The sequence below is a fragment of the Lolium rigidum genome, chromosome 6 (genome assembly GCF_022539505.1).
Source record: "Lolium rigidum isolate FL_2022 chromosome 6, APGP_CSIRO_Lrig_0.1, whole genome shotgun sequence".
Classification (NCBI taxonomy): domain Eukaryota; kingdom Viridiplantae; phylum Streptophyta; class Magnoliopsida; order Poales; family Poaceae; genus Lolium; species Lolium rigidum.
In genome coordinates, this window is record NC_061513.1 from 30,431,823 (window position 1) to 30,458,518 (window position 26,696).

At 48.6% G+C, this 26,696-nt stretch overlaps 2 protein-coding genes across 2 annotated transcripts; both read left to right on the top strand.

The window, feature by feature from the left end:
- The first annotated feature begins 6,470 nt into the window (after window positions 1-6,470).
- Window positions 6,471-7,640, top strand: LOC124659821 (protein STRICTOSIDINE SYNTHASE-LIKE 10-like). The gene is made up of 2 exons (XM_047197628.1): window positions 6,471-7,024; window positions 7,160-7,640. The coding sequence occupies exons 1-2, from the start codon at window positions 6,471-6,473 to the stop codon at window positions 7,638-7,640; spliced, it is 1,035 nt and encodes a 344-aa protein (XP_047053584.1).
- A 16,886-nt stretch (window positions 7,641-24,526) lies between these two features.
- On the top strand, window positions 24,527-25,678 carry LOC124662375 (protein STRICTOSIDINE SYNTHASE-LIKE 10-like). Its single transcript, XM_047200221.1, has 2 exons — window positions 24,527-25,080; window positions 25,198-25,678. Exons 1-2 carry the CDS (start codon window positions 24,527-24,529, stop codon window positions 25,676-25,678), a joined length of 1,035 nt encoding a protein of 344 aa, XP_047056177.1.
- The last annotated feature ends 1,018 nt before the right edge of the window (window positions 25,679-26,696 follow it).

The following is a 26,696-nucleotide window of genomic DNA, read 5'->3' on the forward strand; positions in this document are numbered from 1 at the left end:
AATCAAGCAAGGATTAAGAAGGAAATCCCTTCCCTCTTGCCCGGCCGTGGGCAAAAGGCCCCCGGCCGGCCTTCTCGCGCCCTCGCAGCCCTCTCTCTCCCTCCCAAACCCTAGCAGCCACATAACAGAAGTTGCTGCTGTATAAAGATACCAGACATCTGAATACAAAAACTGAGCCTAGTATGAAACGGCACCATACAGGCAAGCACGAATTTTCCTGTATCAAAAAGAGAAGTACTAGCTCTGTGGTTGACCACCTGAGGAGAGATTCATGCATGTTGGGTACTTTCATTGCAGGGCATTAGGAGCCATATGTAAATGCAATATTGAGATGTCCATGGAAGTCTTGCACATCTAAATATCCTTGCATGCTGACTGGAACAGCCATCTCTAGCAAGTGTGTTGATGTACCCCTATATGGTAGCGCGTAGCTGAAGACTTGGCGAGCGTTCGTGATATAAAATCTTTGTATTATTTGATACACAAGAGATAGGTTTGTTTCTGAGGCCTCACATTTCTAAATAGTTTTGTGTGTAGTGTGATTTCAGTATAAGAGATGTGACAACGATCGAGAGATCATCTCATTGCAAGCTAGCCAGTCAAGTTGTTGAGAAGCAAAAGGAGAGAACATGACATGCTGAGAGAGGATACCTTCCTGAAAATATATAGAGCGAATATGAAAGTGGTGGGTGAGATACAATCCAAACTCATAAATGTGATATATATGCACAATAGTAGGAGATAGCATCCCTCTCCCGCCCCCCTCCCGGGCGGCAGCGGAGGCTCCTCCCCCCCCCCCGCGCCCCACAACCACCCGCCGCCCGTTGCCCTCAGCCGCTGCCGGCCGCGGCCCCGACCCTGGCGCTGGCCTCGGCCCTGGGAGGTGATGTAGCGCCGGTGGACGAAGCCGGGTGGCACGGCTACTTGGCCGGGGCCTGAGGCTCTCGGTCGGTAGCCATGGAGGATTCGGTGGCGGCCTCCGCCCCTGGTAACGGTTCGGTAGCGGTACGCATGATCCATGTCGCTGTCCTCTTCCTTGGTGATCCGGCAGGAGGGATTGGCAGCCTGGGGGCTGCTGATCTTGTTTTGTTATTTGTGGCGGTCCTCGGGTTTCTCGCATGCGAGGATCAAGATGTTCCGGAGGTCAGTTTGCTTTGATTTGGCTGGAGAGATGAGTTCTGGAAAGCTTCGCTGGGAATGGAACATTGCATCTTTTGCCTGCAGTTTGCTGGATTGGGTGGTATTCGGTCGCGCGCACCCATATTTTTATTCCGACCATTTGGTTCCAGAGGGAGCGGCGCGAAGCTCTATTTTGTGTTGACATTAGGTGACTTTTTAGTCCGTGGTGAAGTCAGAAGAAGGAATATCATGCAGGCCGGATTGGTGGACTGGCTAAAGGAGGTTCGAGTCTCCGTGATGCTGAGGGATCTGCTTGGCGTTCCGGACTCTGCAGCAGTGGTATGCATGTGGGGGCGGCAGCACAGGGGAAGTTCAGAGTCTTACCTCTCAGGGTGAAAACCCAAGGTCTGGCCTTAACTGGTTGTGTCTGGCAATGTTATTGTTGGAGGCATTGTTTTGAGAGTGATGACTATCTTCAGGGTGAAAACCTATGACCTTTGGTTGGGCGACGATGGCGCTGGTGCACTTTTCCCTTCTTGGAGGCGTCGCTTTTGAAGAGTACTCCCTCCATTCTGAAATAGTCTACATTCTAGCCCTAAAATTTGTTCTGAAATACTCTACATTCTAGTTGTTGGTCAACAACAACACTGAAAACGAAATGGTTTTGCTCTCTTTATTGGTTATTGTAATTTTCAATGTAGTTTTGATTGGTTGGTCGCATATCTAATTAGTACTAATAAATACAATACTAGTGTGTCTCTTTTTTCCTAGAATGTAGACTAAATAACGGAGGGAGTATGTACTTCAAGTGTTGTCACGGTGGTGGTTGTATTGCTATTGCTAGGTCTAGAAGGCTGTAGCGGGACTTTTATTTCTTAGTGTTCTTTACTCTTTTTGGCTGTGTGCATCCGTACTGCCATTAGGGTGGGCGTTGTTGCAGAGGCTGGATGTAATTGGTATCTTTTGATATTAATATATTCCCTTTCAATGTTACATGTATTAGTATGCCTCCACCAGTGAATACGGAGGCCCCGAGGCTTGTAGTTGGCATCATGAACCCTTCTGCAAAGCTTGCAGAGTGCCAATGATATAAGTAAGAATTTTTTTTTACCATTGGAGAATATATGTAAGTATGTTTTTTCTGTTTGTATGACATGTTTGATGAAATATTTTCAGTCAAAATATTTCATCAAACATTTCATACAAACATAAATCCCATGCAAAGCTTAACCCTTTAATTTGGAAATACAATCTTGATAAATAGAGGCAAGTAGACAAATGGTATAAGTAAGAATAATTTTTACCATTTCCTCTCTTGTATAAAATACAAATATTTATATTCTCCAATGAGGGGTCACAACTCACAACCATCTAGCCCTTTGGATATTTTCAAGAACTAAAAATGTTTTAATAGAAACCATGTCCAACATATAAGTTTATAAATTCCACTTGTTGATGCCCTCGCGATAAAACATTGTGAGTTGGGCGAAAATGTAACAGTGTAATTACTATCATTGCAAAAATATTGTTTTAGATAGGAAACAATGTGATCCTCGTATCCCGAATACTCGACACTCAAGATCCACTAAGATTAACTTCAATTTTGCTGCACATAACTCTAATATCATAACAAACATAAGACAAACCAATAACTGGAACAAAACATTTTCCTTGTCAGTTTACACGTTCTGTTCAATTATTGAGCATTTGTTGCTTCAATGCAGTGGGGTGTTCCTTCAATTTTAGATTCAAGTGGAATGTATGAATATGAGCATGCATGAGATGTATGCACAACAAATGAGCCTGCATCTATATCACGTATGTAGCTGCCGTTCTGCGATAGAGGTGCACAAATTGATGTTTGCATATATTTACCGTATTCGTGATTCTGCTGGGAGAATTGGGATGTGATTTTTAGGCACATTAGCATTAGTAAGGTTTCCTTAGAGGGAGTATTAAACCACACCACAAGGCAATCCATGCCAAAGTTTATCTGCAGCTGTAGCGATGATTCTCACTTGCTACTTACTTCTTATATTCCCTAATATAAGAAGTTTTGGCAAAATAATTTAGTTTGCCAAAAAGTTTTACATTATGGAACGGAGGGAGTACTACACAAGGTATTTTCTAGGAATTGATTTAGCTTCTGAAAATACAGAAAATTTGTTGTAAATTGCCCACAAGTCTAATACAAAGTATCTCACAGTCCAATTTAAATTAAAATCTTGATATATACTTCTGAAGTTACCCAATTCATTAATGGAGAAAACAAATGATCTTTTCCTACATTGTGATCTTATGTAGATTGATATCTGATCCACAAATACTAATAAACCTCTAGGACATTTATCTGTATTGATTCGCGCCATAACAACAAATGACGATTCCATCAATTTGTCAATTAACTACAATCTTTGACTCTGGCACTTGTAGCTAACAATGTACTGACCAAATTTCCTATATGAACCGAGTTTCTTCACTGGTAGCCTGGTAGGTAAAACCAACTGTCTTAAAAAAAGGGAGACCGAAATGTTGCCGTCAGAACTCCTAAATATCCCATTTACTAAGAGGACCAACCTATCTTCAATGGAGAACAAAGAAAACCTAGGTGTAATAATTCGGTTAAGAAAGTCCAATACGTTCTAGGCTTTTGCATCTTTTTAAGGAATTCCAAACTGCATGCCACATTAAACATTCCATAGAAAAGGAAAACTGAAAAATAGCAATGTCAGACTAACTATTTTCACTTCTTGGCCTCTAAAACATGGAGTAGTTTCTTTAAAGCTTCAGTACAATCGTGATTCAGTATTGTTACAACCAAAGCTGCAGTAGCCAGTACGTCATATAGATAATTTACCTAGATGATCGACATGCTTACATCTAGAATTTTCCGCCTACTCACCAACTAGTTTCATTACATTTCACACACTCTCATGAGGTCATCACTCACCACCACTAGTACTATTCCACATCTCAATTCCAGTCACCAGGTGGCAAGTTCTGGAATTTAAACAGGTCATATGCCCCTTACAAAATCAGAGGTTTGTTGAGCCACTCAAGATCCTAGTATCATGCAAAGCTTTGTTATCATGACCCATGATTAACTGAAACAGTAAAGAAACTTGTGCTGTCCCCCAGCTGAACACAACATTTTTGCAAAAACAAATCATTTGCTTTTTGTCAGAAATTATCCAAGTGATACAAAGAATGCGTCTTTCAATTATGCTAAATAAACAGTTGCTTCTTGAAAATGTCAAGGCACTGGGATAAATATGGCTGTATTAATACAAAAAAAGTGGTAAAATCTGATAATATTCAACCCGATATCTTCAACATAACGGATATTTAGTGGGAATATGGAAAAATCCATAGATGTGATATCAGGATCTTACAAGATTACTTAAAATAATCAAAAAGAAAATAAGCAAGAACTATAATACTATACATGATACAATATCTATGAGAATCTACAAGATCAAAATGAATTACAATTACCTGCAAAGTGCTTTTAAGTACCCTACAGGAATGAGACCAAACTAGCGAAAGGTCATTCTCATATTCCTTTCAAGTTGGAGTGCTATATAAAGGCAGATAACTTCATTGCATCAGTATTTTGATCAGAGAGGAATACAAAATCAATATCTTGTAGTAGCGCCACTGTAACTTCTCGGCTAGTCCATGCATTTGTCAATTAACTAAAATCTTTGAATCTGCCACATGTAGCTAACAAGTGTATTATGAAACTAACAAGTGTATCAAATACAGACATGTGAATGCAACTTTATTATGAAACTGGATCATACTACTATTGAGCAAAGTTTGGCTGAAAATTGCAAATTATCAAAACAAAAAAATACAGCAGTACGAAAGAACACACTGAGATCCAACAAATAAGTATTGTGATCCAAACATTCACGGTAGATTTGTAGTGTGTGATTATACAAGTCCCCAAACTGGTATAATAACCTGGAGATGTGATTGAAACCTATATTTCTACAAATTTATCAGACTATTAGTTAGCTTATACTACCTCCATCCCAAGGCTTAAGGTATTTTTTTTTTTGGAAAAGTCAAAGCAAGTAAATTTTGATCAAAATTTTAGAATAATCTATCAATAAATATGATATTTTGTAGATAGCACATGAAACTATATTTTATTATTTATCTAATAATATTAATTTTGTATTTGACATGTTAATGATTTTTTATAAAAACTTAGTCAAACTTAACATAGTTTGACTTTCTAAAAAAAATATAGACCTTAAGCCTTGGAATGGAGGTAGTATTAGTCTTTAAGTCCAGCAATTTGTTGGATTAATTCCAAAAACAGGGCCAAGAGACACTCCTGCACTGGAATACAGAACAAAGTAGTGGTAAAATCTGACAATATGCAACCCGACATGTTTAACTTAACCGATCTTTAGTGGGAAGTAGCAATAGAGAAGTCCTTAGATGTCATATCAGAATCTTACAAGATTACTTAAACTAATAAAAAAAACAAATAAGCGATAAGTACAATACACTATCTAAAAGACTAAAAGTAGATCACTTCATTGCATGAGTAGTTTGATCAGAGAGGAGTACCAAATCAATATCTTTTTGCAGGCAGAGGGGAAACCATGGTGAGAGGGAAAGCTTCTGCAAGCGTCGGGAGGGGCTGCCCAAGAAGGCCAGAGTCTCTCGGTGCTTTGGGATGCTGATGAAGAAGCGGCATCCGTCACTCACAGGAGCGCGATGAGGACGAAGAGTAGGAGCGCGGCGACGAAGGAATACTTGAGGGCGGCGGCGAAGATGGAGGCGGAGATGAGCACGAGCTGCAGCAGCAGCGAGGCGCCGGCCCAGACCAGCGCGGCCGTCAGCGCAACGGCCGCGGCGCGGCTTCCCCTCTCCCCGTTTTCAGCCGGCGGCCCGCTGCCGGAAGCCGCACAGGTGACCTCGAGTCGCCCTAGTCGGGTGCGACAAGGACCCGTTGGAATACTTCGGATCGGCCGAGGACGTACACCGGGCAGGAATCAGGTGCGGAGCCAGAGTTGGGATATGTGCCGCCATGGGAGGAGCCAGGAGAGAACACGAGTGCATGAAGTCAAGCCGTGTATGTCCATACGATCGGAAATCGACGGCTCTGATCTACCGACCTTCCAAGGAATTTTCTACCGCTGTGCTACTAGCCGATTACAACTCTCCATGAAAACAAGAACAAGAACAATTACAGCTCTTAATTCTGAACACCTCTACCGCCTATGGCGCCTTTATATTGGCAGCAACAACCTGCCCTGAAAGCCACGAGCTTCAACATCGCAGCCAAAGAACTTCCCGAGTTCGCGCGCAAAACACGCAACCCAGCCGAAACCATGAGGCGCCGCGGCGGCTTCTCGAGCACCTTGCTCCTCCTTCTCGTCGGCTTCCTCGCCGTCTCCCTCGCTCCGTCGTGTGCAGCAGCAGAGATCAAGACCCACCCCACGGAGTGGAGCTTCCGCCTCCTCCTTCCGAGCGGCGTGACCGGCGCCGAGAGCCTGGCCTTCGACGCGCGCGGCCAGGGACCCTACGCTGGCGTCTCCGACGGCCGCGTCCTCAGGTGGGGCGGCAGCGCCGTCGGCTGGACCAACTTCGCGCACCACGCCAGCTACCGGAAGCTGGCCATGTGCACCGTGCCCGTGGCGCCGTCGGAGCAGACGGAGAGCCTGTGCGGGCGCCCGCTCGGGCTGGCCTTCCACCGTAAGTCCGGCGACCTCTACATTGCCGACGCCTACAAGGGGCTCATGAGGGTCGGCGCCGACGGCGGCGAGGCCGAGGTGCTCGCCACGGGAGCCGGCGGCGTTCCCTTCAACTTTGTCAACGGCATCGACGTCGATCAGGCTACCGGTGATGTTTACTTCACGGACAGCAGCGTCAATTACCCGCGAAGGTATATATTTTTCGAATAGTTGAATACACAAACGTAGATCATCGATCCTGCATGCTATAAGATTAATTTGACTACTCGATCTGCATAGCCTAAACTAAATTAATCACCATTGATGCAATGCTACTGAATTTACAGGTTCAACACGGAGATCATGATGAACGCGGACGCCACCGGGAGGCTGCTGAAGTACGATGCGAAGACGAAGCAGGTCACCGTTCTCAAGGACGGCCTGCCATACCCTAACGGGGTGGCGGTGAGCTACGACGGGACATACGTTGTCGTGGCGCACACCGTGCCCTGCCAGGCGCATAAGTACTATCTGCAAGGAACAAAGGCCGGCCGCTACGAACTACTCGCCGATCTGCCGGGATACCCGGACAACGTGAGGCGTGACGGGAAGGGCGGCTACTGGGTGGCTCTGAACCAGGAGAAGGCGCGCCCGGACGTGACCACGGCTCCGGTGAAGCATCTGGTGGGAGTCCGCCTTGACGGCAATGGCGTGGAGGTGGAGGAGCTCACGGCGGCCAAGGGCGTCACGCTGAGCGAGGTGACTGAGAGGAACGGAACGCTGTGGCTGGGCTCTGTCGAGCTTGACTACATAGGAATAGTTTCATGATTTGCTTTTTATTAATCGGTACATACTCACGGAGAGTATAACAATGCATTCAGGTTTTGTTAGCACAAGTATAACTACGGAGTAGATCTTAATTGGTTGGTAGATGTAATTATCTGAGAACGTTTTTACTAATATTTTATTATCTATACTCAATCTTGTGTGGAAGTTCTCTCTTTACATGGAGCCATAGATCGAAATCCTCTCAATCCAGTAGAATTCAAGCTGGATTGAAATCTTCCTCTGTTTATTGTTTCCCTTGTCTGAATATTATATGTGCATGTTCCTAACCAAAGTGTTCGTGTTCAAGAATTATGAGATGCACTAATCTCAAGTTTGTTTATACCACGTACACAATTTCCCATGATCTGCTTTTGGTTAGGAAACCAGCAAATGCACAAGTCCACCTCATGCAAACCATAGTGATTGTGTTCTTATAGTGGCGTGACGGTGTTAGTTTTGCTATATTTTTTTCGATCACTGGGTACGAGAGAACTACTTGCAGCAGCTGTACGGATCTGTATCACGGTTGTTTGCCTTCATCAACGACGCCTCATAGTTCCTCGTACCTGTTGCGGTAGCCCCATCCAAGATCCTCTGTGCCCCCCTTCTGCAGCCACATGCAGAGGATGTGAAGGAAGTTCCTAGCCTGCTTAGTGCTTAACTTTGATTTCACTGTTAGTGTTTACTACTTGGAGAACTTTCCTCTGCAGAAGCAAGGATGGACTCCTAGATGAATCTTCTTCAACTGCTACATCTATTTGATTAAGCTGAAGTTTGTAGGAAAATAGATTATAAGCCTTGAATCCTCGAATAGAGTCCTTAATCAGCACTCACACCAGTTATGAACCCAAGAATTGCACCATAGAAGCTGGTAGTCTACCTTTACAGTTCATCAGGCTTCATTGCAATTGGTTTGCTACTGTATGAGGGGCCCTAACCCAGACACTCAGTTAGATTATTAGACTGCAGTACGTAAGATTAGCATGGCTTCTTGATCAGTTATGAAATTTGGTTATGTGTGTCAGCTTGCTTGACCACTATCGTACCTACCTGACATGTATTTGTTGTTTTGAAACTTGCTGGAAAGTACAGACTGTGCTATTTAGCTTCTCCATCAAAAGATTGATTCATTTTATCACTACAGGAATGGCCGGAGACTGCTGACGGCCGGCTGCCCTCGGCGTAGCCACGCCTGGCCCTCGGCGTAGGCTACGTCGACGGCAGCCCTCTGTTAGGATTAAGCACAACGTAGGTCCGGCGCGGTGTCGTATACGGTTTGTATACGTGTGTGCGTCCGGGTAGGACTAGTGACTATGTCCTAGTCGGTTAGTTTCAGGGTTAGCTTAGCCTATAAATGTATGAGAGATCCCCTGTAATCTGTACCCAGTATCAAAGCAAGAAATAAAGAAAGAAACAACAGGTGCGATACGCACCTGTGGCAATCCAAATCGTTTTCTTGTGTTGCCTGAAGTAATACGTGCTAGCTGAAGTAGTACTAGCGTGATCAATAGAAACGATCAGCTAGCTTTAGCTGTGGTACGTGCGTCTCGCCGGATCGTCGTTCGTCGTCGCTTACGCCGGAAAGTACACGGCGTGTCGGGCCAGTTCTAACAATTGGTATCAGAGCCCGAGTTCATCGTTCGTGATCTTCTGAAAGTACAAGAAGGTCATGGCGATGGTGAAGGCAGGCGAGACATCGGCACCGGTGGTGGAGACCGTGGGGCCGGCTTTGTATCCGCGCCTCGATCGCAAGGACTACGGGCTTTGGGCCCTCAACATGGAGGTGGCCATGGAAGCTGCGGAGATCTGGGAGGCCGTTGATCCCGGCGGCGATGATTACGTCAAGGGAGGCGCGAAGTACACGAAGGATCGCAAAGCACTAACGGCGATCTATTCCGTCGTGCCGAAGGACGTGATGCAGCACCTCGTCGGAAAGAAGTCGGCGAAGGATGCGTGGGAGACGATCAAGACCTTGCACCAAGGTCATGCCCGCGTGAGGGAAGCGCATCTTCAAACTTTGACGAAAAGTTATGAAGATCTGAAGATGGAGGAAAGCGAGACGGTTGATCAGTTTGCCGCCCGTTTCGTCACCCTCATCAACGCAATCAGGGGTTATGGCGAGAGGTTGGATGAGGTCAAGAACGTCAGAAGGTTCTTGCGTGCCGCACCGGGGCGGTACATGCAGATTGTTACATCGATCGAACAGTGTATTGACCTGAATACACTGACGGTTGATGATCTCGTCGGAAGATTCAAGGCCCACGACGAGAGAATCCGGCTCAGCTTCGATGACCCGGACCAGAGTGAGCACTTGATGCTCACAAAGCAGCAGTGGATGACTCTTTCGAAAGAAAAGCAAGGAGGGTCCACGAGCCGCAGCAACGGGAAGGAGAAGCAACGCCCGGCGAAAAAGTACATCGCTGAGCAGGAGGAGGAAGATGACGAAGCTCCACCGTGAAGGAAGTTTGACATAAAGAAAGTAAGGTGTCATAAATGCGGGAAGCTTGGTCACTTCAAATCTGATTGCCGAGAACCACCGAAGGAGAGGGCCTTCATGGCCCAGCAAGGAGATGATGGACCAATGATGCTGATGCTCGAGGAGTGCGGGCAGATGTATAAGGAGGAGTTAGCTCCTCCGGTGCCGGCTATGGAGATTGTGACGCTCGTGGAAGAGAAGGTTTACCTTCATGACAAGCGAGGGACGAAGACGGGTGGCAACGTCTGGTGCCTCGACACGGGCGCGAGCAATCATATGACCGGCGACAAGTCCCTATTCTCAGAATTAGATCTCTCGGTGGGAGGCACCGTTCGATTCGGTGACGGGTCAACGGTCGATATCGCAGGGCGAGGCAATGTCCTACTTGAGATGCAGTATGGCGGTCCTAAGGTACTCACTAATGTGTACTATATTCCCAAGTTAAAGAGAAATATCATCAGTCTTGGTACCCTTGCGGAGCGTGGATGCAAGATTGTGATCGAGGATGACTATCTATGGGGATATGATCGCCAAAGGAAGCTTATGATGAAGGTGGAGAGGTCGAAGAACAGACTCTACTACCTGGACTTGGATCGGGTGGATCCTATATGCGATGGATTTGTCGTGGGGAAGCAACGGAGTGCCCTGTTCCCACGTGGATCCACGTTTGTCACGCATGAAGACGGGATAGACATCCCAGCAAAAAATACAGAGAAAAGGCATGCACGTTACATGCCTCGATTATGTCAAGAGGTACTCAATTTTGCTGTAGCTAGCATCAATGAAGGTTGTACGTATACAGGACAACCAGAAGACAGCGCTACGCTTGGAAGCAATCAAGCGAGCAGCAGTGGGACGTCGGCAGAAGCAGGCGATCCAGAACACGCATGCACTCCAGGAATCTCGCCTGGATGCAGCGCTCGGTCAAGACGGCCAGAAGTAGGCGAACCAGAAGGAAGTGGCTCGTCAGGAGGAGCTCCACGTGAGGAGCTTGGGCGAAAACAATGCCCAGCAGAGAGTGCTTCACGTGAAGAAAACGTCACAGAAGCAGGAGATGGCGCTGGTGGTTCAATGCTACCAGGTAGCCCACAGGCAGGCGGACCAAGTGCAGCAGCTCCAGTCCGTCAACAAAAAGAAGCTCCAGAAAGTGAAGGGCTTTGCAGCCCAGAAAGCGGCCACGATGAGGGCAGCAGTGTTGTTGTTCTAGCCGAGCCAGAAGAGACCAATTCAGAAATTGAAAGTCGAACTAGTGCATCGCTAGAAGGAGTCAAGCCAGTTTTATGCTACATGGAGCTAGCTAGGAAGTTTAAGCAGCATAGTTTGGCTGGCTCTGGATATAGGTGCCTAGGCCAAAAGCAGCGGCCAGAATCATACGAGCTAGTTACTTTTGCTATATCTTTCGAGAAATACTTCGACAAGGTAGTAAGCAAAAGGAGAATAGAAGGAAAAACCAAGGTGACGAGCACCGATGAACAGGTGAAGACCGAAGACGCGGACAAGGATGGTAAGCGACAAGCCATGGAGAAGCCGGCGAAGGTAAAGTTGGTGACATGGAAGACACAGAGAGCGACGAAAGCAATGTCGACGATGATGACCGAAACGGTGAAAACAATACCGAGGGTGACATCTACGTAAAGTAAGTGGCGTATTTGGGACCCTGGTCGAAGTGAAGCACACGTCGTGCTTAGGGGGGTGATTGTTAGGATTAAGCACAACGTAGGTTCGGCGCGGTGTCGTATACGGTTTGTATACGTGTGTGCGTCCGGGTAGGACTAGTGACTATGTCCTAGTCGGTTAGTTTCAGGGTTAGCTTAGCCTATAAATGTATGAGAGATCCCCTGTAATCTGTACCCAGTATCAAAGCAAGAAATAAAGAAAGAAACAACAGGTGCGATACGCACCTGTGGCAATCCAAATCGTTTTCTTGTGTTGCCTGAAGTAATACGTGCTAGCTGAAGTAGTACTAGCGTGATCAATAGAAACGATCAGCTAGCTTTAGCTGTGGTACGTGCGTCTCGCCGGATCGTCGTTCGTCGTCGCTTACGCCGGAAAGTACACGGCGTGTCGGGCCAGTTCTAACACCCTCAGCATATGGCCTCGGCGTCTGGGTCCCTCGGCATAGTCTCCCGTGCCGTCGTCGTAGGCCTGGCCGTCGGCGTACACCGCCAACGCCGACGGTGCACCTTCACCCTCGGCGTCGCTGCCCTCGGCGTCTCGTGGCGGCGCGCCCTCGCCGTTAACGGAGCGGCGCCAGATGCCAACGGCCTGGCCCTCGGCATAGGGCAGCTGCGACGGCCTGTCCTGCGCGCCGTGGAGCGACGTGGCGCGTCGCTCGGCTGCCAGCTGCGACGTCTACGCCGAGGGGGTTGCCGTCGGCGTCTGCATGGGCCATGCAGGGACACGCGGCGCGCGGCTGCCAGGCGCAAGGTCTATGCTGAGGGTAATCCCCTCGGCATAGACCTGACCATATGGTCACAGCAGGGGTCTATGCCGACGGCATTGCCCTCGGCGTAGACATGGCCACAATTTTTTTTTGTTGCAGCAGTTCACACATCACAGTTCAGCAGTTCACATTTCACAGTTCAGCAGTTCAGTAGTCCAAATACATCCAAATTCATCCAAATTCGCCATAATTCACCAAAATAGCATAAAATCCACATAGTAGCATACATGATGCACATAATAGCATACAAGAGGAGAGTGCCATGTCATCCAAATACATAGTAGTAGCTAGCGCATGATAGGAATAGTAGTAGGAAGCAAGCGCATAGATAGTGTGAGCCGACCACATAAGGACCCGGGCGGGGTGTATCCGCCCTCATGGTTGGCGAAACGAGAAGCCCGGGTCCGAGGTTGCGCTCTAGTAGAAGCTGCAGAAGAACCAGCTGGAGAAGCACTGGGAGTACGCCCATGAGAAGTCGACGGAGAGGCTCCAGGAGTACGCCTAGGAGAAGTCGACGGAGAGGCACCAGGAGTTCTCCTAGGAGAAGTCGACGGAGAAGCACCGGGAGTACGCCCAGGAGACCGACCACCTTCATGAACCGGTGTGACCTCGCGCCCACCCCGCGAGGCCTGGTTCCCGGAGCATCCCGTTCCCTACATGTTCCCTACATGTTAGCAACTTGCGAGGCAAAGGAAAGTGGTAACTACCGGTTTGGCAAAGAACTTACCGGTGTGGATCCATAGTAAGTCATAGCGAAAGTTGCCCTCGATGGCATGATAGGCAATTCCCCCACAATGGGAACTTGAGCCGGTGGCGGTGTACGAGTAGACAAAGAAATCATCAGTGCCTGCAGGATAGGTTACAGGTCAGGCTTTGCAGAAATAAATCATCAAACTGAGACTTGTCATCTACTTGCGAGAAGAAAGATTCAAACTTACTTCTATATACGCCATGTAGGCCGCATGCTGCTTACTCCAGGCCTGCTGATATGCTTCATTACAGACTTCGAAGGCCGCCTCGAACTCAGGCTACAATTTCAGAAACAATGAATCTCATCAACACTTAGCCATGTAGGAAGGAAAACCGGAAAGAGGATGAAAATGAGGAAAACTTACATCGTAGGCGGGTGGACGAGCAGGCTGGGGACGAGGCTGGGGGCTATCGGTGGTGAGGGTATGCTTGAGATGCTTGTAGGTCGTGGCTGGGGTAGGCTTGACCGCCTTATTCAGAAAGGGGTAACGGCCATGCCTACGCCCGCGCCCCGACAGGACCAACGACTCCTCGTCGGTCGGCATGCACAAGGGGTCATCCACCTCCGGGTGACGAGACAACACCATGTCGCAGTAGTCCTCCTTGGCGGCCTTGGACCGTAGTACTGGGGCTGAGGTAATGCGGGATCGGGCTTCTTCTTCGTCTGCATCATGTCATATATCTCGCGATCATGAAGCACCACCCCAGGTGTTGCCTCAGCCACCTGCATCGCGAAAAGAAAGGTTGCGTAGGGAAATGAAAGAAGGTCGTTCCATGTATATACATACCACTTTCCCCTTGTAGCGGGTGTAGTCGCGGTTTCCCGCGCAATGTGTGCCACCGGTGCCTCGGTTCTCCATGTTACGCCTCGACACGGCTACAAACTCCTCGTCCTCCCTGAGCCAGCTCGCCCTAATCAGCTCCTCCCATGCCTCCTTATGCTGCTCGGCCCACTCGGGACAAACCTGAAAACGCAATACTCAACTCAAGATAATCCAATGAAAACTTAGCAGCAATATAGAATCTCATTGACATTTTACTCACCGACATGTACTCATCAATGGTCATTGCCCATTCCGACGTAGGCTCGTTACCGACATAGTACTCCTTCTTTACCCTCTTACCCTTGTTAGCCCAGAAGGCACTAGCGCAGGTGACCTTTTGGTTGTACCACTGCTGCGGTGTCAACCTCTCACAAGCGCCACGCAAAGTGAGACGCACCTGCCTATCAAGCTCCGGGTCCACACGATAGAAGCACTTCAATCATGCATAAATCAGTTGTGAAAGTCATGAGTTAGCACATTAGGGTCATCAACTATGAACGGTGCTCGAGAAATATATGTCTTACCCAAAACTTGGTGGTCACAGCCTTAGCAGCTGTCGCGAAGCCTACGACAGGGTGGCTCATGAAAGTCCATGTGTACCCCGCCGCCACCTCGTCCTCCACCTCGTCCTCCTTGTCCTCGTCCATCGGTACCATCGGCGTAACGCGGATTGGGCACCGTGGCTCGATCACTTCCTCTAGGCGCTCTAGGAATATTCCTCTTCACCTGCTCCATCATCCTAAGCAAGCTCTCCGAGTCTTCCTTGCCGCTGCTCATATTGTTCAGTCACCTGCATTGAGAAAAAGAAAACAGTTAAGCACAAAGACATAAGAATAAAAGGCACAATGCAATTAAGAAGCATGTTGACATAATAAAATGAACATACTAAGAATAAAAGGCACAATGCAATTAAGAAGCATGTTGACATAATAAAATGAAGATACTAAGAATAAAAGGCACAATGCAATTAAGAAGCATGTTGACAAATAAATACTAAGAATAAAAGACCCTCACCAGCCATCATCACTGTCACTCTCACTCTCATACTCCGTCTCTTTCTCTTTCTCTTTCTCACTATCACTATCACTATCTTTTGAGTACAAAGTTGAAGGGTCGATGGGTGGAGGCTCATCATAATTGTCATTCGCATCAAGTAACTTCTCGAGCATAGATATGTCCTTTAGATCCACCACTGACTCACCACGAGTTTCTGCATCGTTCCGGAGGTCCTCTTCAACAAACGGTTCTAAAATATATTCCCCGAAGTCCTGTTCCTCTTGATAGAAAATCCCCTCGTATGTCACAGGGTCAATGTTGTTGTAATCATCCTCAGAGGGAATCGGTAGGTTACCATGTGGCGATACCTGGAAGACAACTTTCCAACCCTTGAGTTCCGCTTTCTGGCATGGGTAGGGCAAATAATAAACTTGCTTTGTTTGGTGAGCCACAACAAAGACATCGGCTCCGCTATAGGTGGTTGAAGGCCTAACTTCTACTAACCCAATGGACTTATCACTTCTCTGTCCACCTATTGGGTCGAACCAATGACACTTGAACACGACGATATTGAGTTGCACGTTCGTACGATTGAATGTAACCTCGTATACACTTTGTAACCTTCCGTAGTAATCAAAGTTATTGGCTCCTTTGGTGTAGACCCCAGTATTTATCGTTTTTGGATTCACTCGGCCCTTCTGGTGCGTCTCTGTATGGAAGCGAAACCCATTCACATCATACTTCTCATACTTGGTCACCTCACGGCTACAACCTTGGGAAACATATTTCAACTCATCTATCATATTAACGTTTCTCTCACGGCCCTACAAGAACATTTCAAATTTGTTGTGTGCATTAGTTACGTGTAATAAGAGGGACAAGTCACATGTTGCAAGGTAAGAGGACAGGTTAGAAATTACTTTTTCCATGAACCATGACACGAAGTTTTTATTAATTCCGGGAGCACCCTCTTTCAGTAGAGTGTCCATCTCCGAGGGTTGGGGCAATTCATCATACGACCACATTTCATCCGTGAATTCGCTGAAAGGAGAAAATAAGCATTAGACCGAGACGAGGTTACTAGCTGCAAAGTAATTTTTTCACCATTTTACCTTACGAATGGGACCACTTCGTTCATGTTCATAAGCACATATAGCATTATGTAATCCTTCTCTTCGTTCTCCAATTTATATTTTGTTCCTTTACCAGCCTTGCCACCGGGGAATTGGAATAGTTGTAGCTTGGGGTCATTCTCGGGCACGTCGACATTGTAACGAGTGACCGGGTTATGCTGAGTGGGAACATCATCGGGATAGTACGTTGTCGCGGCATCTGCCATCTCCCGAAGGCATATTGCCTCAGCTATGCATGCTTCAATCTTGGCCTTGTTTCCAGTTATCCTTCGAATATACTTAAACTCTCTCTCAATACAGAACTGCCAACGAAACTGCACCGGGCCACCCAAGAGTGCCTCGTTGGCGAGGTGCACAATGAGATGTGCCATCGGAGTAAAGAAGCCTGACGGAAAGATTATCTCCAAATTGCATAGCAACTCCGACACTGTATCTTGTAGCTTTGCAATAACCTTGGGACATATCTGCTTAGCACAGAGCGTGCGGAAGAAATGGCTCAACTCTGCAAACACTCGCCATACTTTCTAGGGGATATACCCTCGAAGCATCACCGACATGAGCCACTGAATCAATATATGATAGTCGTGAGTCTTGAGCCCAGTGACTTTTCCCGTCGAAAGATTAACTCCCTTACTCATATTCGAACAATAACCATCAGGGAACATCACGACGTATTTGAGCCACCTGAATGCCTCCTTCTTTTGGATGGAATCAAGGCAGAAGTTGGCATGCGGCTTGAACCAATTCTTTTGATGGCCAATAGGATGCTTCATGTGTAATTTTTCCCTATAACAGAGGACCTCAACATCGACTCTAACCTTGACATTATCCTTTGACTTCCCGGGAATGTTCAGGCATGTGTGAAAGACAGACTCCACGACATTCTTTACGGTGTGCATCACATCGATGTTATGGGGAATTTCGAGGTGCTTGCAATACTTGAGCTTCGTTAAGGACGCCTCGTGAGTCCAGTTGTGCGTCACACCATATCCCTCAAATTGATGGCCAGTTGGCTTCTCTGGAGGCACGAGAGCACGTAGCTCGGCTTCAACAAGTGTACCATCAAACTTCGGAACATCAAGAAGTTGGAAATTTAGGTCACCCTCAGCTGTAGAGGAAGTAGTCCAACAACCGAGTGTCGATGTCGGTGACCGTCGAGAAGCGCATCAAGATCCAGGATCGTCACGCTGGGGTGCTCATGACGAGGTGGTCACGACATGGCCTATTTATATTTCAATCAAAACAAATTTCACATTATTAGAACAAATTCACATTTGAATTTCTATTTTTATTTCCATTTTATTTCTTTTTCTATTTCCATTTCTTTATTAGAACAAATTCACAAATTATATTCTATTTCTTTTTTCATTCAACATTTCCATTTTATTTCTATTCTATCCTATTTCTATTCTATTTCTATTTAGATTCTATTCAACAAATCCTATTACAATTAATACAAAAGTGGTAAAAAAGAAGGAACATGCATACCTTTGGCCAGGGGCAGGCTCGGGGGAGGAGGAGGACGGCGGGGAAGGCCGGCAGTTGGAGGCCGGCGCGCTGCAGGGGCGGCGATGAGGAGGGGGCAGCTCGGACGGGGACTCGGGGTGGAGGTGGAGGCCGGCGCGCTGCAGGGGCGGCGACGAGGAGGGGCTGCTGCTAGCGGCAGCGCGGGAGACCGGGGGAGGTGGAGGGGAGCTCGGGAGAGGTGGAGGTGCCGGCGGGGAGGTGCTGCAGAGGTGGAGGGGGAGCATGGGATTCGGGACGAGAGCAGCGGGCAGCGGGGAGGTGGTTGCCGGTGGCGGCGAGCGTGGCGATGGGTCGGGAGGAGCACAGAGCGTGGCGGCGGGCAGGGGATTCGGGCGCGGGTTGGAGATGGGTCGTTGGGCGTGTGCGTGGTCCGCCTCGACCAACACATGACCCGGCCGACCGTGCTATGCCGAGGGCCAGGGCTATGCCGACGGCTGCCCTCGGCATAGACCCCCTTTTTTCTTTTTCAATTCATTTTTTATTTAAATTTTCTTAATGTCAATTATATTATAAAATATATTAATATAGGTCCATACAAATTCGTTTTAATCTTCTACGTTCCCAAGCTATGCGCATAAAAAAAATTACCATCTTAACTTAATATTTCCTCCGGTAGACGAAACCCTAATCTGGTATCCCCGCAGATCTACCCCTTTGACCGACCTCCGATGACAGCTGACCCATGGACTTTTCTCTTTTTTGTGTTTTGTTAGGTCATCGGAACATGTAGTATCAATAATTACCCTATCTTACATCAATATTCCCTCCGGTAGACGAAACCCTAATCTGGGAGCCCCGTAGATCTACCCCTTTCACCGGCCTCTACTGACAGTTGACCAATGGACTTTTCTCTTCCTTTGTGTTGTGTTAGGTCATAGGAACATGTAATACCAATAATTAACCTATCTTACCTCAATATTCCCTCCGGTAGATGAAACCCTAATCTGGGAGCCCCGCAGATCTACCCATTTCACCGGCCTCCAATGGTAGTTGACCCATGGACTTTTCTCTTCCTTAGTGTTGTGTTAGGTCATTGGAACATGTAGTACAAATAATTACCCTATATTACCTCAATATTCCCTCCGGTAGACGAAACCCTAGTCTGGGAGCCCCGCAGATCTACCCCTTTCACCGGCCTCCAATGACAGTTGACCCGTACGCCAACGCACTAAACGGAAAACATTTAGCACATAAAATGACGCGTCGTAGACCTAAAAACATTTCTCCCGGGATTTATTGAGCGAAGGAAAGCGTGGCCCTAGTTCAAATTCGGTCAGTTTCCAGCGGATTTGGCGGGACACCGCAGGAAGCGGGGGGATTCCCAGATGGCTAGCGCGCGCATATGGCATGCGATAGGTGGTGCGTAGGAGGTATCCTACCACTGCGCGAAGGTCTCGCGCAATTACAAAATGCACACCATGTAGCTGCTTCACAAAAAGGCCGTTCCGGCACCCCGAAAATGGAAACACCATCGCCCGTGGGTCGGATTGGAAATCCGCGACCGGGGCCATGCTTCCCATCCTAAGGCCCACGCACGTGCCAAATATGGCCTCGTTCCGACAAACTATGTGGTGTCACGGGCCGTTTCCTACTTATTTTCCCTAAAAGCCATAGAACTCCAGACGTGATAGCCCTATTCGTGAAGGTTTTTTCAAGATAATTGCCGTATCCCAATTCCGTCTTTTGCAGTGGTTACTAGGACACAAAAAATGACGCCACACGGCTCCGCGTGACTTTTTGACTTCGTTTACTTTGCCAATTGTGCAAAACGGGGCCACCGGGACATGCGGTATGGCCGTACCGGACGCGCGGGTGCACCCGTCCGCCAACGCGCTAAACGGAAAACATTTAGCACATAAAATGACGCGTGGTAGACCTAAAAAATTCCCGGGATTTATGGAGCGAAGGAAAGTGTGGCCCTAGTTCAAATCCGGTCAGTTTCCAACGGATTCAGCGGGACACCGCAGGAAGCGGGGGGATTCCCAGATGGCTAGCGTGCGCATATGGCATGCGATAGGTGGTGCGTAGGAGGTATCCTACCACTGCGAGAAGGTCTCGCGCAATTCCCAAATGCACACCATGTAGCTGCTTCACAAAAAAAGGTCGTTCCGGCACCCCGAAAATGGAAACACCGTCGCCCGTGGGTCGGATTGGAAATCCGCGACAGGGGCCTTGCTACCCATCGTAAGGCCCACACACGTGCCAAATATGGCCTCGTTCCGACAAACTATGTGGTGTCACGGGTTGTTTCCTACTTATTTTCCCTAAAAGCCATAGAACTCCGGACGTGATAGCCCTATTCGTGAAGGGTTTTTCAAGATAATTGCCGTACCCCAATTCCGTCTTTTGCAGTGGTTACTAGGACACATAAAATAACGTCACGCGGATCCCCGTGACTTTTAGACTTCATTTACTTTGCCAACTGTGCAAAACGGAGCCGCCGGGACATGCGGTATGGCCGTGCGAGGACGCAAGGGTACACCCGTCCACCAACGCGCTAAACGGAAAACATTTAGCACATAAAATGACGCGTCGTAGACCTAAAAACATTTTTCCCGGGATTTATTGACCGAAGGAAAGTGTGTCCCTAGTTCAAATCCGGTCAGTTTCCAGCGGATTCAGCGGGACACCGCAGGAAGCGGGGGGATTCCCAGATGGCTAACACGCGCATATGGCATGCGATAGGTGGTGCGTACAAGCTATCCTACCACTACGCGGAGGTCTCGCGCAATTCCCAAATGCACACCATGTAGCTGCTTCACAAAAAATGTTGTTCTGGCACCCCGAAAATGGAAACACCGTCGCCCGTAGGTCGGATTGGAAATCCGTGACCGGGGCCTTGCTTACCATCCTAAGGAACACGCACGTTCCAAATATGGCCTCGTTCCGACAAACTATGTCGTGCCACGAGCCGTTTCCTACTCATTTCCCCTAAAAGCCATATAACTCCGGACGTGATAGCCCTATTCGTGAAGGGTTTTTCAAGATAATTGCCGTATCCCAATTCCGTCTTTTGCAGTGGTTACTAGGACACATAAAATGACGCCACGCGGCTCCGCGTGACTTTTAGACTTCGTTTACTTTGCCAACTGTGCAAAACGGGACCATTGGGACATGCGGTATGGCCGTGCGAGGACCCCACAGATCTACCCCTATAGCTTTCTCCGTGCGAGGGTTTACCAATGGAATTTTTTACTTGTTTTGGTTTTTTAGGACATATGTACATGTAAACCATAGGTTGGGCATACTTTACCATAAAATAGGCTCCGTTTGAGCCGTGGCGGGAGTTTCCACATACATATCCTGGATTTTACCAAGTGCTAGCCCATGTATGCGGAAATCGTCAACGTCGGGTACATGCAATGTTAGCCAAACCTTACATAACACTTGTACACATATGTTAGGGGCATATGCAAGTTTTTCAGCGATTCCGACGCTCCGGTGATCTGTATCTTGGGAAACCCTAGGACGGGGACCCCACAGATCTACCCCTATAGCTTTCTCCGTGCGAGGGTTTACCAATGGGCATTTTTACTTGTTTTGGTTAGTTTAGGACATATGTACATGGAAACCATAGGTTGGGCATACTTTACCATAAAATAGGCTCCGTTTGAGCCGTGGCGGGAGTTTCCACATACAGATCCTGGATTTTACCAAGTGCTAGCCCATGTATGCGGAAATCATCAACGCCGGGTACATGCAATGTTAGCCAAACCATACATCACACTTGTACACATATGTTAGGGGCAAATGCAAGTTTTCCAGCGATTCCGAGGCTCCGGTGATCTGTATCTTGGGAAACCCTAGGGCGGGGACCCCGCAGATCTACCCCTATAGCTTTCTCCGTGCGAAAGTTTACCAATGGACTTTTTACTTGTTTTGGTTTTTTTAGGATATATGTACATGGAAACCATAGGTTGTACATACTTTACCATAAAATAGGCTCTGTTCGAGCCGTGGCGGGAGTTTCCACATATAGATCCTAGATTTTACCAAGTGCTAGCCCATGTTTGCGGAAATCGTCAACGTCGGATACATGCAAAGTTAGCCAAACCTTACATCACACTTGTACACATAAGTTAGGGGTATATGCAAGTTTTCCAGCGATTTCGACGCTCCGGTGATCTGTATCTTGGGAAACCCTAGGGCGGGGAACCCGCAGATCTACCCCTATAGCTTTCTCCGTGCAAGGGTTTACCAATGGACTTTTTTTACTTGTTTTGGTTTGTTTAGGACATATGTATATGGAAATCATAGGTTGGGCATACTTTACCATAGAATAGGCTCTGTTTGAGCCGTGACAGGAGTTTCCGCATACAGATCTTGGATTTTACCAAGTGCTAGCCCATGTATGCGGAAATCGTCAACGCCGGGTACATGCAAGGTTAGCCAAATCTTACATCGCACTTGTACACATATGTTAGGGACAGATGCAAGTTTTCCAGCGATTCCGGCGCTCCGATGGTCTGTATCTTGGGAAACCCTAGGGCGGGGACTCCGCAGATCTACCCCTATAGGGAGGGACCTAATGCTCACAGCCCAGGTGTTCCGTGGAGCCCAGATCCTGCTGTCACCATGTCCTGGAACTGGAAGAACCCAAATTTGAAGTGGATGGGGAATGGGGGAGAGAATTATTATTGGGTCCCCGTGAAGACCGGAGTCAAGAAGAAGAATGAATGTGCATCCTATACGCCTGAAGGGGATGCCCTATCACAGTTTGTCTCTGCTGCTCTGATGGAACTATACGCCCTATCACTGTAGCAGCACCTGGTGGAGTCAAGAGTCTAGTACTCCTGTCCTGAGCTCGTGGACTCGTAGGCCCGTCTTTGAGGAACGGGTGGTTTGCCAAAATTTTCACAAAATAGAAAGTTGGCCCGCAGAAGCGGGAAACCTAGGGCGGAAATGGCCTCGGTTAGGGTTAGGGTTAGCAATGGACCTTTTCCTTTGTTTTAGGACATATGTACATCGATAGCAGATGTTGGGCCTACTGGCTCCGGTTAACCCATGTGCGAATAGCGTCACTCGTGGGACCTACATATGTCATCTACCAATTCTTAAAAAATAGAACAATTTTTACATAATTCAGACTAGTAAATAAATAATAGAAACATAATATAAAGTAATATGAAAGAGAAAAAAATAAAGAAAAAAAACATATGCTGAGGGTTGCCGTCGGCATAGGAGGGGCATGCCCTATGCCGAGGGTTGCCCTCGGCGTCTTACCTGACGCTGTGAGCGCGCCGTCGCGTCACGGCTGGAACAGGAGCTGTGCTGGTGCCTACGCCGAGGGCCAGGTAGACGCCAACGGCAGCCCTCGGCGTAGCAACCTCTACGCCGACGGTATGTCTACGTCGATGGCCGGCGTTCCGAGCTGCCCCGGCGAGGCCGTACGTCGACGGCCCCGACATTTGGCCGTCGGCGTACACTCTGGCCGTCGTGTCTCCGGCCATTCCTGTAGTGTATGGGCCTGGACTTATTAATAGGTTGTACTCAGGTTGCAAGCGGGGCGGGTTGCGGTTGACTACTACAGAGCGACGCGGGACTGTGTTACGATTGCGGTCGTTCGCACCTTGCCGCAACAAACCGCTATAAGTAGCGCGGGACACTCCTTAATCCCGCGTCATCCCGCATTAGTCCGCGTAGACTGCTATAGCTAGCTAGCTAGCTGATCGATCGCAACTTCGCAAGTAGCTAGCTGCCTAGCTGATCGATGAGAAATGGAGAGCTCGGTCCCCTCCGTCGTTACTCCGCGTAGACTGCTATACCGCATTAGTCCGCATGCACCAGCAAAGTGCACACCATAGCTTGTCCCCTTTGTCAGTCTGCAAAAAATGCATCAGGAACTATGTCAGTGACCCGACGCATAGTGACCGAGCCGTCCGCACAGACGCAAACGTGACGCATAATTGCGTCTGGGATGCTTCGACAGTCATCGCTTTCGCGTCTGCGACGCAGCCTTCACTATTAATATCGTGGTTGCCTCTTCTGCACGCGCACTGGCGGGCGGCGGCTGAGCTTCTACGTCGCCATCAATAGCATCGTGTCCCGCGCGCATGGCCTTAAAAGTTGACCAGCGTCGTCCCTGCCATTGGCCGCACCACCGACATCTCCACTCCCACCCCTCACCGCTGTGCGCCACCGCATAACCATGGGAAAGAAGAAGCACGACTCCGAGGCATCCGGCAGTGGCACCAAGAAGGCGGAGCGGACGAACAGGGTGTCGCTGATCGTCGAGGTGGCACGGCTCATGCACACGAACTGGACGTCGTGCGACGGCTGGCGGGACGTGCACCTGCCAGGCGGTGGCTGGCGACTCAGCCACCACCTCCGGGTGCATGTCCCGCACGTGCCTCTGCGCGAGCCAGGCAGGAGCGCCGAGATCCGGTGTAGGCGGCGGTACCTACCGCCGGACCATTGATTGCATTCACAACATATATTTTGCATACTACGTAGTTTGTTCAGGTCATATTTAGTAATATCACTATAGCATGTCCATACGATCGCAAATCAACGGCTCTGATCCACCGACCTTCCAATAAACTTTCTACCGCTGTGCGACTAACCGATTACAACTCTCCATCAAAACAAGAACAAAATCGAGTACAGCTCTTAATTATGAACACCGCCTACCGCCTATGGCGCCTTTATAATGGCAGCAACGACCTGCCCAGAAACCCACGAGCTTCAACATCGCAGCCAAAAACATCCCGAGTTCGCAAACCACGCGAAACGAAATCATGAGGCGCCGCGGCGGCTTCTCGAGCACCTGGCTCCTCCTTCTCGTCGGCTTCCTCGCCGTCTCCCTCGTCCCGTCGTGTGCGGCAGCAGAGATCAAGACCCGCCCCACGGAGTGGAGCTTCCGCCTCCTCCTTCCCACCGGCGTGACCGGCGCCGAGAGTCTGGCCTTCGACGCGCGTGGCAGCGGCCCCTACGCCGGCGTCTCCGACGGCCGCGTCCTCAGGTGGGGCGGCAGCGCCGTCGGCTGGACCACCTTCGCGCACCACGCCAACTACCGGAAGCTGGCCATGTGCACCGCGCCCGTGGCGCCGTCGGAGGAGACGGAGAGCTTGTGCGGGCGCCCGCTCGGGCTCGCCTTCCACCGCAAATCCGGCGACCTCTACATTGCCGACGCATACAAGGGGATCATGAGGGTCGGCGCCGACGGCGGCGAGGCCGAGGTGCTCGCCACGGGAGCCGGCGGCGTTCCCTTCAACTTCGTCAACGGTATCGACGTCGATCAGGCCACCGGCGACGTTTACTTCACCGACAGCAGCGTCAATTACCCGCGAAGGTATATATTTTTCGAATAGTCGAATACACAAACGTAGATCATCCTTCCTGCATGCTAAGATAAATTTGACGACTCGATCTGCATAGCTGTAACTGAATCACCCTACTGAATTTACAGGTTCAACACGGAGATCATGATGAACGCGGACGCCACCGGGAGGCTGCTGAAGTACGATGCGAAGACGAAGCAGGTCACCGTACTGAAGGACGATCTGCCATACCCTAACGGGGTGGCGGTGAGCCACGACGGGACACATGTCGTCGTGGCGCACACCGTGCCGTGCCAGGCGCATAAGTACTATCTGCAAGGAACAAAGGCTGGCCGCTATGAACTACTCGCCGATCTGCCGGGATATCCGGACAACGTGAGGCGTGACGGGAAGGGCGGCTACTGGGTGGCTCTGAACCAGGAGAAGGCGCGCCCGGACGCGACCACGGCTCCGGTGAAGCATCTGGTGGGAGTCCGCCTTGACGCCAATGGCGTGGAGGTGGAGGAGCTCACGGCAGCCAAGGGCGTCACGCTTAGCGAGGTGACCGAGAGGAACGGAACGCTGTGGCTAGGCTCCGTCGAGCTTGACTACATAGGCATAGCTTCATGATTTCCTTCCATTGTTTTTATCAGGAGAATCAGTACATACTCACTGAGAGTATAACAATGCAGTCAGGTTTAATTTGTTAGCACAAGTATAACTAGATCTTAATTGGTTGGTACATGTAATTATCCGAGAACGTTTTTACTACTCAATCTTGTGTGGAAGTTCTCTCTTGACATGAAACCATGGCATGTAAATACTTTATGGCTACGTGCGTGCACACCATAGATCGAAATCCTCAATCCAGTAGAATTCAAGTTGGATTGAAATCTTCCTCTGTTTGTTGTTGCGCTTCTCTAAATATTATATGTGCATGTTCGTAACAAAGTGTTCGTGTTCAAGAATCATGAGATGCGCGTATACGTTTTCCCCTGGTCTGCTTGGTTAGGAAACCAGCAAATGCACAAGTCCACCTCATGCAAACCATGATAGTAGTCAGTAGCAGTGCTTGTGTTCTTATAGTGGCGTATCACGGTTGTTTGCCTCCATCAACGACACATCATTGTTCCGATCGCTGGGTATCACGGTTGTTTGCCTCCATCAACGATGCCTCATTGTTCCTCGCACCCTTCCAAGATCCTCTCTGCACCTTCTGTACAGATCATGCAGAGGATGTGAAGGAAGTTCCTAGCCTGCTGCTTAGTGCTCAACGTTGATTTCACAGTTCCTGTTTACTGATTTGGTAACTTTTCTCTACAGAGGCAAGGATGGACTCCTAGATGAATCTTCTTCGACGATGATCACTGACTTAACTACATCTATTTGATCAAGCTGAAGTTTACAACTTCTGATGCTAGAAATATGCAAAAAAAAACAAGTTCTGGCAGACTGCGGATTATTTTAGTCCAGTTTGTAGGAAATTGATTATAATCAGCACTCACACCAGAGCCCAGATATTTGCACAATGGAAGCTGGTTGTCCGCCTTTGCAGGGTCATTAGGCTTCATTGCAATTGGTTTCCTACTGTCTGAGGGCCCCAACCTAGACACCCACTTAGATTCATAGACTGCAGAACGTAAGATTA

Coding starts and splice junctions, on each gene's coding strand:
- LOC124659821 (XM_047197628.1), top strand. CDS start 6,471: ATGAGGCGCCGCGGCGGCTTCTCGAGCACCTTGCTCCTCCTTCTCGTC. Junction 7,025..7,159: donor AGCGTCAATTACCCGCGAAG/GTATATATTTTT, acceptor CTGAATTTACAG/GTTCAACACGGAGATCATGA.
- LOC124662375 (XM_047200221.1), top strand. CDS start 24,527: ATGAGGCGCCGCGGCGGCTTCTCGAGCACCTGGCTCCTCCTTCTCGTC. Junction 25,081..25,197: donor AGCGTCAATTACCCGCGAAG/GTATATATTTTT, acceptor CTGAATTTACAG/GTTCAACACGGAGATCATGA.